General features: G+C 38.2%; 2 protein-coding genes across 2 annotated transcripts in view; one reads left to right on the forward strand and one right to left on the reverse strand.

The window, feature by feature from the left end:
* The window catches only part of C1GALT1 (core 1 synthase, glycoprotein-N-acetylgalactosamine 3-beta-galactosyltransferase 1), a 260990-nt gene that overhangs the window by 38065 nt on the left and 204754 nt on the right, over positions 1 to 18171 (forward strand). The window lies entirely within an intron of this gene.
* Positions 1 to 18171, reverse strand: part of COL28A1 (collagen type XXVIII alpha 1 chain) — a 71792-nt gene that overhangs the window by 8445 nt on the left and 45176 nt on the right. The window contains exons 24-27 of the mRNA XM_075705768.1: positions 16901 to 16969; positions 9051 to 9119; positions 6875 to 6943; positions 1867 to 1935 (exon numbers count right to left, since the gene is read on the reverse strand). Coding sequence (XP_075561883.1) covers positions 1867 to 1935; positions 6875 to 6943; positions 9051 to 9119; positions 16901 to 16969 — 276 coding nt within the window. The remainder of the gene's footprint in view (positions 1 to 1866; positions 1936 to 6874; positions 6944 to 9050; positions 9120 to 16900; positions 16970 to 18171) is intronic.

Genomic DNA, 18171 nt, shown 5'->3' on the forward strand with positions numbered 1-18171 from the left:
GAGTTTTCTCACTTTTACCCTTCCAATCCTCTTCCCCTGCATCCTGCTTCGGGGGGAGAGTGAGCAAGCAGCTGTGTGGTGCTTAGTTGCCAGCTGGGGTTAAACCATGACAATTATCCAGTCAGTGGAATCACACAGATACCTCCTGTGCTACAGCATTCACTGTGGTGATTGCTATAAATTTTAAGGAACCCTTTTGACTCTCTCAGCCTGATTCTGATCTCATTCAAAATGGTATAAACCTGAAAATTGTACATAGCTCCTCCACAGCATTAAGCAAACCAGTCTCCACTAAGTAAGCTCTTGGAAGACAATTTCTATTCTATTTCACAACATTTTGTAATATCCAGCAAAGGATATTACTTTCCATTACCTGTCCATGAATTGAATCTAACCTCATCAAAGTTAATGTCAGCATAAGGGAGAGCAAATACGATCTACTGACTGCGGTGGTGCTGCTACTCTCTTACACATAAATATATTAAAACCTGATCTCTTTGGTATTTGGCACTTATATGAAATTCCTACTGAACTAAACCATTCCTTTTCATGTGTGACAAGTCTGTTATATTAATAGCAAACAGAAAAATTGTGAGTATTTGGAGAGATTTACATTGGGTCACAAAGATTAGTCAAGATACAAGATGAATATGAAGAACAGTGAAAATACTGCAATTATTATTACAGCATGTGGCATTTGGCATCTGAGAAAAAACAGAATTAGGAGGCAGAAATTTGAATCTGTGTGAGAGAGCATGATATACACTGTTGCATAAAAGCTCCAAGCTGTAGTAGCTTGAATAATACAGAAGTCTGAGAAATTGCTATATGATGTGAGCTAGTGTAGACCATAGTACCATGAACATCATTAGTGCAGGCAACAAATGGCTGGGGCTCTGAATGGGTACTGCCTGCCTCAGGTGACTACAAAGGGGACTGAACTCTTATTTGGGTAACTTTAAGAAGTTAGGGAGTCTGATCATCTCTGCTCTCCCATGAAGACTGCCGTGGGTTTTTTTTCCTCAGGCTTTGCAGACAGAACTTTGACAATAAATTTATTTTTATAATAAATAAATTAAAAATATATTTAATAAATTAAATTATTTCAGCTATGCTGTAATCATTGCAGAGGGGCTGCCCAGCTGGCCCTGGCGTATGCTGTGAATTAAAGGTGGTGTACTGCAGCATGCATTTACATCAACGCTCATTCCGCCTGGGCACACTGTTCTTGCTTGTGTATGCACATAGTTGGTCTGCACACCCACATTGACCATGAGCCTTCGTTTCCTTTGGCTAGGCTGCTCCCATCAGAAGCTGCACATCTGAAAATCACTATTAAATAGCCAAAGTATTTAAATTCTCTTTGTGCAAAATTTGTTAGATGGGAATAGGTATGTGTAGGAAATTCTTACAATTTTTATATCAACCAGGAAGTTGTTCAGTAAGGAAAGATTCAAGCTTGGGCTTCACTCATTGTAAAAAAAAAAGAGACAAATAAAACAGAGCCCTTAAAAGACATTAGTCAAAAAACAATTTTTTTTTTTTTTGTCAAAGCCTGGCAAATAAAAGAATGTTTTGTAATACCTGAAAAATATCTAAGATAACTGAATACATAATTTGACTAATATCATTCTCCTGTTAACAGGTATGACGTCATTCTAGATCCTACTTCAGAGCCTGGTCCTTAATGACAATTAGGAGTTTCACAGACTCCAAAGCTGGCAATAAGTAGTAGGCACTTACCTCGCTATACAAGGCAATGTCTTTGCCTTCTGTTTATCTTCAAAGACCTGTCACACCACACCAAATAACCAGTAAAGGAAGAAAAAATTACCTTTTTTTCCTTACTGCAAACCTAGGATTTACCTTTGGTCCAGGAAGGCCAATTCCTATTGATCCCTTTAGTCCAGGAAAACCTTGATCTCCTTTTTCTCCCTGAAGAGAATATGGAAAGTAAGTTTACTGAAAATTAAAGTAAAATCTATGCTGTATCTATTCACTTTATAACATTCTGCATCATAGAGAAAGCCAGATATTTGTATTACGCAATGAAGCACATAATTTTCAAGACAGAATTGGTCTGAAGCTGGATAAATAAGCAATTGGGTATGATTCAGAACACACATGAAGCCTTTATAAAGTATATAATGAAGAATTTATTCCTGATTAATTACATGAAATATTGCCATTTCACTGAAACAGATGAAAGACAAAAGTAACCTCACTGAGGCTCAGACAATTATTCGTCCAGTCTAGAAGCAGTAAAACAAGGTCCAACACAAAACTTCTCTAGAATTACACATCCAGAATCTCTGCAGGGTTGACTTAGTTTTTCTGGTCTTAAGTAAATAAAAAGACATCTCCGCTTTTCACAATATGGAGAGCAGAACATCTTCCTGCTGATACTTCCTGCTACAAAGTTCAAATTTGTTTGTAATCATTGTTACACATGCCCTGCTGCCTGCTCACAGACTTGAAAAGCATGTTCATGCTAGTTGTGTGGGCATACAACATGTTATAAAACACAGCTGTTATAAAATATGCACAGAAAATCCTTCACAGCATCTGGCTTCCAGAAAATTTCCTACTTTTTTAGTAGGGTAACACAAATATTTTTTTCAGATCAACTGCTGTATACATTTTAAACACAGCTAGAGGTGACAATATTCCCTGGTACATAAATGCTTCACCATAATTCAGATTACATAGATAATTCACATAACAGCAGTGCCTGGTGCAGATACCAAAACCAGCTCCAGAGAATGTCGGTGAGATCAGGAGCACTCATCACCTGTACCACACCCAGCCTACGGGTAAGTATAAGGTTAATTAGTTTTATTTTTCAGTCAAGGGCTCTCAGACTGTCTCGCTAAAGCATCTTTTACTGATACTTGCATGGGCCTAAAGGGGTTATATTGCTCATAATGGGCAGAGAAATATGAAAATGTTTCTAAATTTATCAAGACTCCAGCCTTCACCAAAGGCACATTAGTGCAGAAGGACTGACCACTGACCGTTCCCGCTATGCTGGACAGGGGCTTATGGATTTCTGCAGGCAGAGAAGCAGCTGCACAGTGCACAGCCAACTCAACCTTCTCTTCCTTGTACTCAAGGCTCCTGACTCCAGTGAGTTGGGAGTTCACCAGGAGTTAGACAATGAGATGCAGTTCCTAGAAGACGCAGTATACTACGAGTCACGGTCCATGGATGGTTTTCCCTGTCCAAATTCCAGATTTGACTGAGATCCTGCTGAGATGGGAGCTTCTGCTTGCACATGGGTGCGTTGTGGTCTTGCCCCGTGCTAGGCAAAGGCAGCCACTGCACTCCACCATTCACATCTCCACTGGAGCACTGCCTTTACAGCCCTGCCCTGTGGGACCCTCTTGGTCCACTAGCCCAAACCTGGGGAGCTAAAATGCTCTGCTTATCATTGAAGCTATCTATCCCCTTCCCCTCTCCCCAATTTCTTACAGCAGCAAAAAATCAGACACTGTTATATAGACTCTGGAGACTGGACAAGAAACTGTGATGCACCAAATTATATAACTGATTCACTAGGGGGGAAAAAAAAAAAAAATCCTACAAATAGGAAATATTCCTAAGGCAATGGGATGCACAAGGCAATTTATTTTGCACTGTTGTAGGAACACACAGTGACTATTTAATCGAATTTACTTTAAGTCACTTTTTAGCAGGATTGTGCTTCCTGGGTCCTTCATGTAGGTTATTAATGCAAATGGCTTTTAAACATAGTGAAACAGTGTGCCAGCTTGTTTCAATGCTTGCTGTCCAGCACTGGGACTGACTATCCTTCCTGACTAGGGTCATCACACAGCTTCCTGATTAACACCTTTGCAGATCTGCAGAGCACATATATATGAACCAGAATTAGGATATGCTGTGTATGCCAGTGGTCCTTCACTAATAATAAATGTCAGATCCGACAAAACTATAGATTTATTGCTGCCATTTGTTACAGCCCATTTGACATTGTTAGGATGGTGTTCAGGCAATGAAAATGAGACCCACTGATCTAAAAAAATTCATACCTGTACAGCTGACATTTCTCACAGGCACATATGTGAGTTTTATCTTTTAAAACATCCACCGCAGAACCAAACCCTGCTTGCTCTACTTGTGCAATCAATCAACATAAGAAGGATTTATCATAGATAAACTGAACATTTAGTAAAAACCAAGAAGTACGCTGTATTAATTTAAAAATATTTTTTGCTTTGCCAGTTCAATCCGTGTACATAATTAAATTAAAACTTGACCATCACTCTTATCATAAAAACCAAAGTGGTATGCATGTAAAAATGCAGACCCTTGGATCCCTGACCCTAATATCCTGTTAGATTACTGATCAATAAGCAGACTTCTGTGTAAAAATGTCATTCTATGAACTGAGTGCAGATCTGAGAATGTCTAGACTGTGGTTTTGAAAGGAAACCAAGCATAAAAAAAGAAGACCTGTGAATGTAGCTATCAACATAAAGTCACTCGAAAACCATCTCATTTTTGACATTCCGTTCTCACCATATGCAGACTGAGTTCTATGTATATACATAAAAAAATACTTGGACTGATATTGATAGTTCAAATGCAGGAGTATAGTAGCTTTAAGCTGATGAACAGTGGCCAAAAAGAATGAAGCTTGACAAGGCTGTGAAGAGATAGAAGGACAGAAGAGACAGAAGATCAACAAGCATCAGTGTAGGAGGAAACAGGTACTACAGGAGCAAGACAGTTGCCGAAGTTGTTCAGAAAGAACTTGTTCCTAAGAATTATATAAAAATAACCATAATTTTAAAAAGTAGTTGTTAAGGAAAAAAAAAATTAAATGACAAGACTACCTACACAACTTGTGGAATGCTATAGAAACAACACCAGCTGAGTTTGATCCACCACGTCATTCCAGTTTTGGTTTCCAACCCAAAGACAAAGATCTTCCATAGCCAGAGCACATGTTACTTTCCTACATCCCTAAATTCCACATCCTTACATTACAAACACACCTTTGTCTGACTGTGTGTGTCAGTGGACTGTGTTCTTCCACTGCAAAACTTCCGTGATGAAACTGAGTTCTCTACACTTCTAAAATATGCTTTAGATATTTATTATAGCAGTGCCAACATAACATCCAAAACTCTGTGTGTGTCTACAGAGAGAGAGAGAGAGAGAGATGCATATGTACACACTGAGCGTATTTTGACTAACCTTTATCTTTTTTCAGGAACAGAAAAAATATTATATAATCTGTACGTTTTTTCATGTATCATCAGATGCATTTGACTGCTGAAACATTTCTGTTCAGAATGGCAATTGCATTTTTATAAATAACCTCACACACCCATAGACTTCATAAAGATATATCCCAAGTATTAGATTCTGGAAACACAGCAGAAATGTCTAGTAAAGCCAGGCAGGAAATAGTTTTCCTATAATGTAAAGCCATACAGAGATGGCAGAAATTTTTCTGTTTGCCACAAGAACAGAGGAAAGGCCCTTCAGAGGTTCAGCAAACAAAGGAAGAAGAGAAAAGAAAAGAAGTTCCTTATGCCCTCACACTAATATATGTAATAGCTTTGTGGTTACTGATAACAATTAATACAGAAGAAAACTGCAAAAATATCAGAACCAAAGGTCTAGATAGTCATGACTCTAACCGTGCAGAGATCTCTGTCTAGGAAAGTCCTGAGACGAGATAAATCAGAATCTGTTAAAGAGAGTTATACAATAAGGAGAAAAGAAAGAACACAGTAAAGTATGTTTTTATGCTATGAAACACCTTACAGTGAAAAAAGGAAGGGCTCTCTGCAGTATAAAAAGGGAAATGATTGAACATGAATATAACACTAGAAGACATTGAAGCTGGAATCAGAGCAGGTACTGAACAAAACAAATTCAGAAGGTAGTCCTTTTCTGGTAAAGTTGTATGAAGTAATTCCACCCTGAACCAAAGAAATGTTCTCCTCTGAAACATTTTGCCAGCAAGGTACACTTTAATGATATTTTGTTTGTTTCAGCATGCCACTATTTTCCAATGAAAACCTATTTTGTTAATGAATTTCCTGGTGTCTTTAGTGTCTACAGCCAACCGCAGGATAGAGAGGCATCTTTCCTAACCCAACTAAAACTGCCCTTCTTACTGAATCATTGGTGGTTTGATAACCTAGAGTTAGAGAGCTGAGGACAATCTTCCTGATCCAGGGAAATATTCAATCATATGCCCAACTTTAAGCACACTGATTTAAGAGAAATAGGAGAAACTTGGGTTGTTCTCCACTAAACTGGAAATCCACTAAATTTGGTAATTTTCTTCCACACATTTATGACAAGGCAATTTATTAACTTTGAATGTTCCGAATATTTTACCTTGTTTGTGTTTCTCCTTATATGGAGAGAAGTTGTGGTTATGGCTGGAACTGGGTGAGTAATAACCTGATGAAGAGTATGTGGGAGACTGGCTAATTTCTTTTATATTCCTATATGGGGTGTTTGACTTATTTTGACATGGTAGATCTCTGTTACTGTCTTTTACAAGGGCATCCAGAGAAAATCCTGGATGTTTTCTTTGGAGCATCCTTTAAATCTAAGCAAATCAGTACGATGTGGCAGAGATGAGACTTTTTTTCCAGGTTAAATATATTTGTAATGACAAGAATAATAGGAGAGGAATTGGGTGCCACCAATACCAAAAACTCAACAGTTAAAGTAAATATTACATACCTTATGAACAAGAAACTTAAATATACAATGAATATTTGCAGGAGTTCACTGACTCAGTGGCAAAGAGAAAAACGGACAACAAATCTCCTTAAGAGACAGTTTTGAGAAGAAACTGGACAGATATCACATTAAACTGGATTACCTTGCTTCCTTGTATGCTGTCACCAGGGGGGCCAGGTGGACCAGGCGAGCCTTTCTGTCCCATAATACCCTATAAAAGTCAGTGGGGCAAACCAAGAAGAATTAGGAGGTAAACTCTATTCCTGGTAACACTAAGGAAGTCATCTCAAAGCCACTGCAAGCAAAAAGTAAAACCATGTCAAAGACTCTAGTTCTGATTCCTCTTCGGTTTATCGTTTCTCACTGTGGGCCTTAGTAATTATTCTTGGCAAATTCCCAGGAAAGCAGAGGAACAATTAAGCTGAAAATAATTAAAGAATAAAATTTGCCCATGACATAGTGTGATATTTTCCCCAGTTCTTCCCATGTAGAAACCAACAGAAACCATCTTTATATAACGGCTTTGTGCAATCACTCCACACAAGGGAGGCACAACAGTAGAGGCACAAAGGACCAGAGCAATAAAACCCAGCGCGAGTACATCTGCCAGGCATGCTAGCTAGTTCTTGTGCATCATGTATGTATGCCAAGCCCCTGTGGTGCTACTGTCTCTGGGAGCACCTGTCATTCAGAAAATTGTAAGTGGGAGGGGAAGAGAGCAGAGCCAAAGCAGCACCTGCTGATTTGTGTCCATACAGTCAAAGCCAGGTAAAGCCCTTGTGCTTTGGAGGCAGGCTAATCTAATGTTTCAAAGTGACACAGTGAAGCATATCCCTTTGATTACGTAAAAATTAAATGTTTGGTTTTCTTTTTTTTTTTTATTTTTAGTTGAAAAAAGCTTTTGAAATTTGACCAAGCTTCATAAAAGTTTCTGTAGAGTTCAGGTTGGATTTTTGATTACTGTCTTATAACAAATAATCACTATGCTCCAAGAGAGTAAATGGTATTCATTCAGTAGTATGTAAACTACCTACATATTGCGTATATTGAATATTTAGGCAGAAGTATATCAAAACTTGATCATCATAAAATAGAAATATATAGCTCTAAATATTTAACTCCTAGATATTAGTGATGTTTGAAAACTCATCATTCTCATCTGCGTAGACAAAAAATTTGCCACAAACTTTGACAGAATCTCTGTGAAAAATACTGTTAATCTATACATTTATAAGCAAGGATTCACATAAAACATTGCACTAAATAGCTTATCTCAAGAACTAGATGCTCCAGGCAGGTCCTCACCCTTGAAAACAAAATATTGTTTCCCCACAGAGAACACGTTTTTCACTCTAAAAGGCTTTGCGGAAGCTGCACATAGTGTCACACGTGTAGGATTTTGACACTCAGTTCAAATTTACTTTTTTAAGCAAACTGTGTCTGTATGATTTACCAAGGTATGCAATTGCTGCACCTTTCAGAAAGCAAGGCAAAGTCAGACATACATCCTGAGAAAATACTCATGCTCTGTCACTCATTGCATTTCTCTAACAGGTTGGTAATAGCAATGTTTCTTCATTCAGATACGAATTTATTCAAAATGGCAGTGGAAACTTCTGTTAATCTCTGCTAAGGAAATCACAGAAGTACTTACAAAGATCTATCTATTTTTAACTTCAGTTAAAGTGGAGAAATATACACAATGTTTCTCCTCGTTGCCTTTGTAAAAATAATTGATGGATACACCCATAATAAAGAAATCAAGGCATGCATTGAATTTCTTTTCTTACCAGTATGTCTTTTTTGAATTATAAATCACTTTAGTGGAGGGAGGAAAAAATTGCCCAGATGTTGCATTCTATAATTCTAATTACAGAATTAACTTTTTGTTTTCATGTTTCTTTCCTAATGGTTTTGCTAATGAAATTAATTGGATTCAATTTCATTGAGAAAAAATTGCAAACATTAAATTCACAGTTAATATATTTTCCACCACGAAAGAGTCTCTTGGAAACAGAAGAGATACAAACAGAAGAGATGCATCATTTAACTAATTTATCAGCTTGATAGTTCTGTTCAATTTCCAGCTGTAATCTCATGAAGTTTAGCTGCAAATGCAATTTTCATCCAGTTAGTATTCCTTCCTAATCTGGTTGGTAGAAGTGTATGGTCAGTGCCCATGTTTTTATGCTTGATTTCTCCTGCAGTTGCATCAATATAAATCAATAATTGATTAAGATATTTTAGTGTCTGAGAGATCAGTCTGGCAGCCAGCATCACAAAAGAGCACAAAAACTTCAATACAGCGTCATACCAACCTTGGGACCAACCATTCCGCTTCCCCGTGGCCCTGGGGGCCCAGGATAGCCTCTCATTCCACGGTCTCCCTGAAAATAGTCACAGAAATGTCAGTAATTTATCACCTATTAACTGTGACGTCTTTCACCCACCTACAAAGCAGTCAGTCTAACTACTGAGTTTAAAAAACAAACCGAATGTTACATACATAAACAGTTGCTTTATAGATAGACATAAAAAAAAAGCCCAAAATGCAGGCACCCACATGATTTAAGCATTAATATTTAACATTATTCCCCAAGCAAAGGTCCACGTGATCAGAATCGCCAACAGAATTAGGACTTTAATTTGCAAACTTACCAGCTACAGAAGAAAAAGAAAAGCAAACTCATTTGGAAACACCACCATTTTTCTATCACGTTCTGCAGGAGCTTACCAGGATGGACAGGGGACACAACAGTGGGACTAGTGGGACACAGCAGTGATCATGCTCTTTACTGATACTGTGCTTATTCTGAAACTAGAAACATTTCATTTCCAGAACTGTCGAACTAATGTGTTTATGAAAACTAAATGAATTTTAATAGCATTGATTTAGAAGAACAAAAAGAAGAGCCCTTTCTTTGTTTTCTTAAAAAGCCTTAATGCATATATGTTTAGCTTGATTTCTTAAGGAAATGAGACTTAAGTGATACTCTGCCTGTGTTTCTGCTTGACTGTGTTACTACTCTGTTTTCTCCCAGTATATTTTGAACTCAGTTGATTTCAGCCAAATTCATCAGAAATGTAGCGGCTTTGAGCATATCAATTTTTGAGAGTTTTGGTGATAATTGGAGGCCGGGTAAAGAGAGAGAGATTCAATTTATGCTTCAATTTATGTTTTTAGTGGGGGAAAAAAACACAGAGTGGGCTCATCCTTTAAGTATCATGCAGACAGAAGGCAGCAGCTGGCTGGCCAGGGAGAATGCAGGTAACACGGAGCCCAGTGCTGCCCCTTGAGCTGCAGACAAGCCCAGCGAAGAAGATGAGGGTCAGGGGACATTACTGGTACGGGGAAGACACGGGGACATAAAAGGCAGGTTTGTTTGCCCCAGTCCATAATTGTACAAATGAGGGAATAGGCACACATTCAGCACATGATCACTAGAAAACTCCCAACAGTTTGAAAAGAAAAAAGAAATCTCTAACTGGTAAGTTATAGATGCAGAAAATTCTGAATCACGTTTAGCAAACGTCCCTAAACCTATGCCTGTGCAGGCATAAATGTTCTGATAAGCTATTGATCATCCGCTATATTAACAACAGAGCCAAGAAGAAATTGCATGTCTTGACAAAGTAAAAAATGTCATTATAAAAACTCTTCATTGTACTTGTTTTTGCACTCGGAAAAGCTGTAGAAACGGCTGTGCCTGCAGAGGGAGCATTCTAATCAGGAGAGAGATGCAAGTATGAATCACACAAATCACAGATGACACTTGAGTTGTTAAAAGAAACAACATCAAACTGATTAACAAGGAAGGAAACAAAAGTACAGAATCTTCCTTCACTTTCCGGGAGGAATGTGTGCAGTCATTGTAACAACTGCTTTTGGGTGAAACGCTCAAGGTTCAATCTCTAGTGAGAGATCACTCCAATCTGTGTTTTTATATATGGCTATGATACTCTCATGCTAAGTCCCGACATATGTGCTATGTATGTAAATATATCAGGGCCAAACTATGCTCAGGTTTGATGGATTTGGAGAGGAAGGAACTCTGAATCCAAAGGCTAAGGCTTAGATTGAGCTTATAATGTTTTCCTTCTTGATGTAACATTTGGCTTCTGAATTTATTTTCAATTCCTCTTTCTTCCAAAGCACTGGCCACTGGCCAGCTTGAGTCAGAACACAGGCATGCTACAAGGATGTGCTTAGCTTTGAATTGTGTGTCAAGCTGATTGGGTTAAACCGATTGCCATGTTCAGTCGGGAGGAAATTTCTCCCTCAGATTTGATCAGAGAGGGGAGTTTGTTATTTTTGTCTAGTGTGGTTTGGAAAAGGGAACTAAAGAGAGAGCTACTCTCTTCAGTAGTGTTCTTTAGATGACCTGAGGCTTTTATATCACACCTTCCCTGCTTATGCAAAGAGCCAAGATACTGGCAATGCCCTTGCATTTTTTGCCTTTTTTTTTTCCCAAATTCTAGATATAAACTCTTAAAGACTACAATCTTAAGTACTTAAAGATTGTAGCACTTAAGTCTGGTCCATGGTACTGGGAAATGCCCCTCTGCAGTGGGATGAATGGTAGATATTCCTGATCTTTTAAAACATGCCCAGTTTCTCAATTCCTCCTGCAATGCATTTTCTTACAATTAGCTTGAGATACATTACTAGGAAATACTGAGAGTCTAGGCAAATGTAGTTCCTATTTAGTACCATCTATTATCAAAGGAATAATTGTTGGTCCTCAATGTCCCCGCAAACCATAATATAACCTTAAGCTGTCTGTAGGAGAACTCTTCATGAGCAGAAGCTGTGCAGAGCAGCCAAAGCTTTCCCTGCCCAAGCCTCCCTCTGAAACCTGCCAGAGGTGCCAGAGCTAAGAGGTGGATATACAGATAAGACTTTGCATTAGAAGGTTTTTTTAGGAGATCCTGGGCTGCTGTGGCCTGTGAAACAGCCTGTAAGCCGCTGTGATGGAAGTTGAATGGGAGGTTACCAAACAAGTAAATGATTCCTTATGGCCCAGCATCCCATATACCTACAACCTGCTCTTAGACCAGCCCTGACCAAAAAGAGCGTAAGGGTGACTTGAAGTCATCTGCCTCTTCCTCCCATGGGTAACACATTCTTACACAGGGTCGTTGCAGGTGAAGGATCGAATTTTAGCCTCACATGCTTAGTTAATACCAGATGGTTCACCGAAAAGCTCTTTTGTAGAGCTTTCGAGTAATCCTCAAAGTTTCTGTATTTCTTGGCTTAGAGAAAAAGACTTTTATTTTACTTTGTGAGTTGCGAAGTGGAGCAGCTCTTTTTTCTAAGGTGTGTCACTAAACTGTCCTCCAGGGAATTAATTTCAAGAAGGATTAGTACTGTTCTTTGATGAGGTCTAATTTATTTCCTGTATTGTGCTTGTAGACAAGCTTGTCAGCATCAGCAAACCAGTGAACTAGAAAAACACCACTGAAACAAGAAATAAAGAGCAGAGTCAAGACAGTGTAAAGTATGGGATTCCAATGTCTATTCCGTAATTGTTCAAGAAAATTCAACGAATGACCTAATGGTCACCTGAAAAATAAATCTTGGCTTCCAAATATGTACACCTCATTTACTATGAAGCATGTATATTTGAAACCTAAACATACAACAGCCACTGCAATACTCTGTTTAGTGAGAGCTAGTGGATATAATGGTATTTGTAGGAAGAAAATAATAAAAAAAAGACACTGCATCTCTACTTTCCTCATTTTAGTTCAAACAGACAGGGCCCAAGCTGCAAAAGTTAGTTATATTGCAACTGGACCCAGCCCAAATGTTCATGCACTAGGGAGATCTCCCTAGGGGTTTTAATAATCCTTCTGCTATCCAGTTACTGAGAACGAAGCTTGCTTTATTTCCAGTGCTGGGCTCTTGCTCCTGAATGTCTGTAACCCACCTCCTAGTTGGCAACAGTGCTTTTAAATCCATTTTTTATTATATTCTGACATTATGTGCTTCTGTTTTAATGCTACAGAAAATAGGGTGCTGCCAGGATTGAATGCATCCCACATTTCCAGTTTTGTTTTCATGTGAATTTGACCTCTGATACATAAAATTCCTATCTAGCAGTGTGCACATATGTGAGCCATTTCTGAAAGTGGGGAGAACAGAGCTCTGATTCAGCTGAGTGGAACATTCCTATATAATGATACTCAAAGGAATTTCAAATTAACTAGTGTGTAAATTTATGAGTCTCTTTTATCAAATAAATGTTCTTTTTTAAATGTAGAGATTGTTGCTGTTCTTCTTACATTCATTTTTTTACATGGAAGGGATGAGAGGTAGCCAGTGCACTTATATTTTTTTGAAAAAACAGAAGATTGTCCATTTTATGAAGTAAGTTCTGGGGCAATTCTTGCAATTCAAGTGAATTGTTTTTCCTTGTGGCACCTTTGCTACCAGGAAATTATGTAGAGACTAAGGATTCAAAATTTTGTATAAGCAAACAGGAGCAAAAGATCAGGAAGGGAGAAGAGATGTTTATGGACTTTGTTTCTTTTTTGCCAGTGTACTGTATACCTTGTCTAGTGTGGATGCACAGAACTAAATCACAGATGTGACTATCAATTCGGCTAATGCATGCTTTGGTGCAGCAGTCACACACTGCAAAAACTACAGCTGCTCACCATTTGTAGAAGCAATATGCATTTTTCCCCATAGGATTAACACACCAAGCTAGGTGCATCACAAAAAAGAAGCTTACCTACTTTAAAGTAAAAAATACAAATTAAACTTTTATGAGATGTTTTTAACTCTTGATTTTATTAAATTTTCTGACAGACACTGTTAGATAAGCACTACTGTAAGCAGCCAGATTTGATGGGCAATATCACACTGCAACACAATCAAACCTGTAGATCCACACAAAACTTTTCATACAAAAATTGATGTGAGCATGATTTACCCTAATTGTGTTGTGTTACTGGCACAGACAGCTACTCTACAGGGTTCTTTGTAATACAACTCCTCCTAGAACAAGATGCCACTTCACCATAACCCATGGAACCCACAACTGGTTATTACGAGTAGAAACCTCTCCTTGATAGGCAGCTTCTAACTCTACATGTCCATCAACAAATAGTGCTACAGGCCCAATAGCAGTGAATTTACAGCCTGATGTTTACACTGTATGCAACGTGAGGACACCTGCCTGGTCTGCTCCTGTGGACTGATCACCCGCTGTGGGTAGAAGTACATTAAGAGCATGTCCAGATCAGATGACCTAGTTTAGCTTCAGCTGAAGGAAATCCATTTCCTGGGTTGTGGGACCTCTCAGGCCACTTTCTGGTCCGGAACTCAAAGCACAGTAAATGGGTTCACTGGGAGATTAACTTCAACAGCACCTTTCTGATCCAGCCTAAAACACCCATGCAGATGACCTGAGAAGATTCTTGAGTTTGTATGTGTGGCTGCCTGAACTAGACTGACTGCACATGCTGAGGTCTTGCTCCTTAGGCTGTATCACACCCAGCTCCCACAACCACAGGAGGCCCTGCTCTATTAACCTGAAAACACAGCTTCCTTTGCACCCATGTTTTTCAACAATTTAGTTCTTAGAATTAAGCCACCTAATTCTGACAATGGAGATGACTTGATGGAAATGAGGAAGATACTTTTAATTTACATGACAACCCTGATCTGACCTGAGCTTGTCAGAAAACACATGAGAATAGTGGTAACAATTTATCAGTTTGCCTTTGCCTAATCTTTTGCTGGCTTCATAGATAATGAGTTAGGATGAGTGCTTCTATTACTAGATATTCCATTACGTGCTTTCCTGTTGTAATTAAATACTATCAAATTAGAAGCGTCTCACCTCTTGGTCACAGCTATTTCACTTTTGCTCAGTCAAATTCAGGCTGAAGTAATGGCCCTATTGCCAAATTTATTATTAATTGGTAATATTCAACTAACACAACACAGGTCATATTCCTCCACAAAAAGACACTACCAATAAACCTCCTTTACTAGTACCATGAATACACTTCAGCCCACAGATCTGGAAGGATGGTAATACTTCTTATGCTGTTCATGTGGAGAAGAGACTGACAAGTAGGGATTTGATGTCTTTATAAAGGAATATGAACAACTCACTTCAACTGGCAATGATTTATATCACTTAGAGCTGAAAGTGAAAACTGTAAGTACTGTAATAGCTAATCTATGATTTAATCAAATATATATGTTATTATATCACAGGACTGACAGTGGTTTAAGAATAACTGTGATAAAAAGACTAGATCCCATGTTTGCCAGTGCAAAAAATTGACATATTTTCTTTTACTTTACAATTTTTACCTCGTCCCCTCTAATGCATTTTATGATACCATATGGTACTTCCATCATTCATGACCTGGGTTGGAACTTTCCTAATAATTATACAGCCAAAGAATTGCTTGTCCCAGCAGTTACATGAATTCATGATTATAAGAACAAAAGAGACTTGTGACCCACTTTTTGATCTCTCATATAAGCCAGGCACTATGATTTTCCTAAGTGCATTTCTGTATATCTTGTATATTTGTCAGATTTTTCAGAAACACAACCACAAATGTTGATTTTAAAGATTCCAGTTGAGAGAAATTTCACTGCAATTATTCTAGTGCTTTCCTTTCCCTTAAAAAAATAATAAAATATTTTATTTCCATTTTGGATTTAACTCAAATTTCTTTATATTAAACCCCTATATTCCCACTGAAGTTCTGATTTATATTTCTGGGGTTTGTAATCTTTCAACTGTGGCATCACAGTGGGAGATCATCTTATTTGATTACCTGACACAACCTTCCAATTCCTTTTCTTTGGGAAACAGTACTTTCCAGAATTATGCATTTAGGAAGCGAGGGGGAATTCCAGACATAACAATGCCCCTAGACATTCTGTAATCGTCAGTTACATTTTTATCAATATCTGCCTTAATAATTCAATACAAGATTCTAGGGCTTTAATGAAATGTTCTTCTGTAGTACCAAGAAAAATGTCTTACAAGTGTATTATATCAAATCTGATATCTCTATTTGGAAAAGATATAATCTCATATAAAAAATCTAATTAGTTTAGCCATATGTATGAATACTATAATTGAAATTACTTTTAGTTCTTTAGTAGCTTGTGTCATGGGCCAGACCTTGCATTACTTTATGTGAAATGTCTTGTATTAATAAGTCGTAATTCAGAATAGGAGCACAAATCCAGGTTTCCCAGATCCCATTGTCAGGCCATTCTACGGTCATTCTAAGGTCAGATCATTCTAAGGATGAATGTCCTTCAGTTTTTCCTTTGTTTTGGATATACTTTTAAGAGGTTATTGTTGTTGTTTATTTTAAATGGGAATTCTCATGTTCTGGGAACTGAAGTTGAAAGTTTCTTCTGTTTGGGAAAAAACTTGTTTGGGCGATATTTATTTTGCTTTCTCCTGCAACAGGCTGCTTGTTTCCTATTTCACATATGTAACGAGGAAATCATTAATAAAACCACTCTGTGGGATATTTTAAAGTAATTTCCTGTATCATTTTAGGCTTAAGTCTCTCATTTCCAACTTTTTATAACATAGTAGTTACAATACAACTTTTTAGGTGAATTACATACTGCTTAGAACTTTATAACACCTTAGGTATTCTGTGTTTCATGAAAAAACTTGGAAGTGTTTCAGTGTTATATTTCTAATTCCTTTATCAGTTTTTGTTTGGGTTCTTTTTTGCTGCCAAGTTTTGCCTCTAAATTAATATTAATTTTAGATGAAGGTTTATAATCTTCTTTTAGGGATCCATTTCTAGGAACTTTAAAAATATCTCACTAGTTCCATGTAATCAACATTTCCCCTGACTCCTCTGGGGCCTCGTCTCTTGCGCTTCTGACTTCCACATGGAAACTCCAGCATCTAGAAATATCCTGAGTCTTTGGATGTATGGAAAACCTGCAGATTTTCATCAAATCTGGGGATAAAGCAAGAACCAGTTTGTATTTGTCATGGCAGAAAAGTCTATCGCAAGCTTGTCTTCTAGCTGAAATGGAAAGTGGGAGATGAGATCGCAGCATTTTGTCATATATATGTCATTCTAATCTAACGCATTTTTCAGATGTTTGTCTACCTTGTCTACTAGTCAGATGCATGTACTACCATTGTACAAGTACCTTTGGTCCAGCATCTCCCACGCCTTTTGGGCCTTCTGGTCCTGGGGGACCTGCTGGTCCTGGAGGTCCCTGGTACAGCAGACGAATAAAGCATGTCAGTAGTTGTCCTAAAGGAAGAGTACTGAAGTTCTTCAACAAAGATGAGAATTTCAGCAATAGTTACTAATCTCTTTGGTTTTGCTGTATTTTGTCAAATTATTCACATTTCCGATGTGTACTGAGCAACAATCATCCTCAGTCCCAGGTGGAAACCTGAAAAGACTACCAGAGTGGTGGAAGAAAAGTCCACCTCTCAACTTAAGAACATCGGAGCTGTTCTCAGCTCAGAGAAACTAGTGAGAAAGCAGACATTGCTCCATGATTCAGACATTGCAGACAGTACACATCTGGGATACCAGAGCTAACCCATCTAAATCTGGGGGCTGGGTAACCCTAACATACTTTGCTGTATTTGTGTTTAATAGTCTGTTCTCCTGAACTCCCTGCTCAGTCTGTCACAGCCCCTTCAGCTGCTCTTCATACTGTTAGAGGCATCCCCAGCCTCCCTTTCAGCATTCATAGGGCAGATGTCTTTGCCCCATCATGCTACGCAGACTTAGCTACATAAATCTTGTCCATGTCTGCCAGTGGTTTAAGAGGTTGGTCTTTCCAGATCATGGGGCATGGAAAGGTGGCCCGAGAAGGGGAAAGATGCATGCTACAGCACAACAGAATCTTCACACATTTCAAGGATGTGTACTCATGTGGCAGGGAGAAACACAACCAGCTTTTACTGAAGCCTGAGACTGAGTTGTAGAGAAGCATGATTCTTATGGCAATTGCAGATGGGAATCCTAGAATAGACATGATTTCAGGAATACTACTGCAGAGCACAGTTCTTTATTTTGTTGTCTAGTCACTAACAGAAATGCAGGAAGCACACACATGTAAGTTTGTCATCCTGTGACTGGGCAGACTACAACCAACATTTGTATAGTTTTATTAATCAATGGTTACAAAACCAGGCTTCTCTTGAATTCTTTGATTAATTAGAAATGAAAAGTTTTCAGCTTCTTACTGACCTCTTTGATTCTGTATCCACCAACACTCCTTCTTCATATAGTTTAAACAGATATCTTAACTTGTAAAGCTTAAAACTTCAGTTCCTATGAGGCATTTTAAGGCCTACCAGAAGTTCATCAGTCATCTATTTGTATCACTGCCTTCTTCATTATTGCCTTTGCATTTGCTTTTCATTTTTATTTGGGATGACAGTAGGGTTTTTTAATTTG

Source organism: Pelecanus crispus, chromosome 2 (genome assembly GCF_030463565.1).
Source record: "Pelecanus crispus isolate bPelCri1 chromosome 2, bPelCri1.pri, whole genome shotgun sequence".
NCBI classification, from domain to species: Eukaryota; Metazoa; Chordata; class Aves; order Pelecaniformes; family Pelecanidae; genus Pelecanus; species Pelecanus crispus.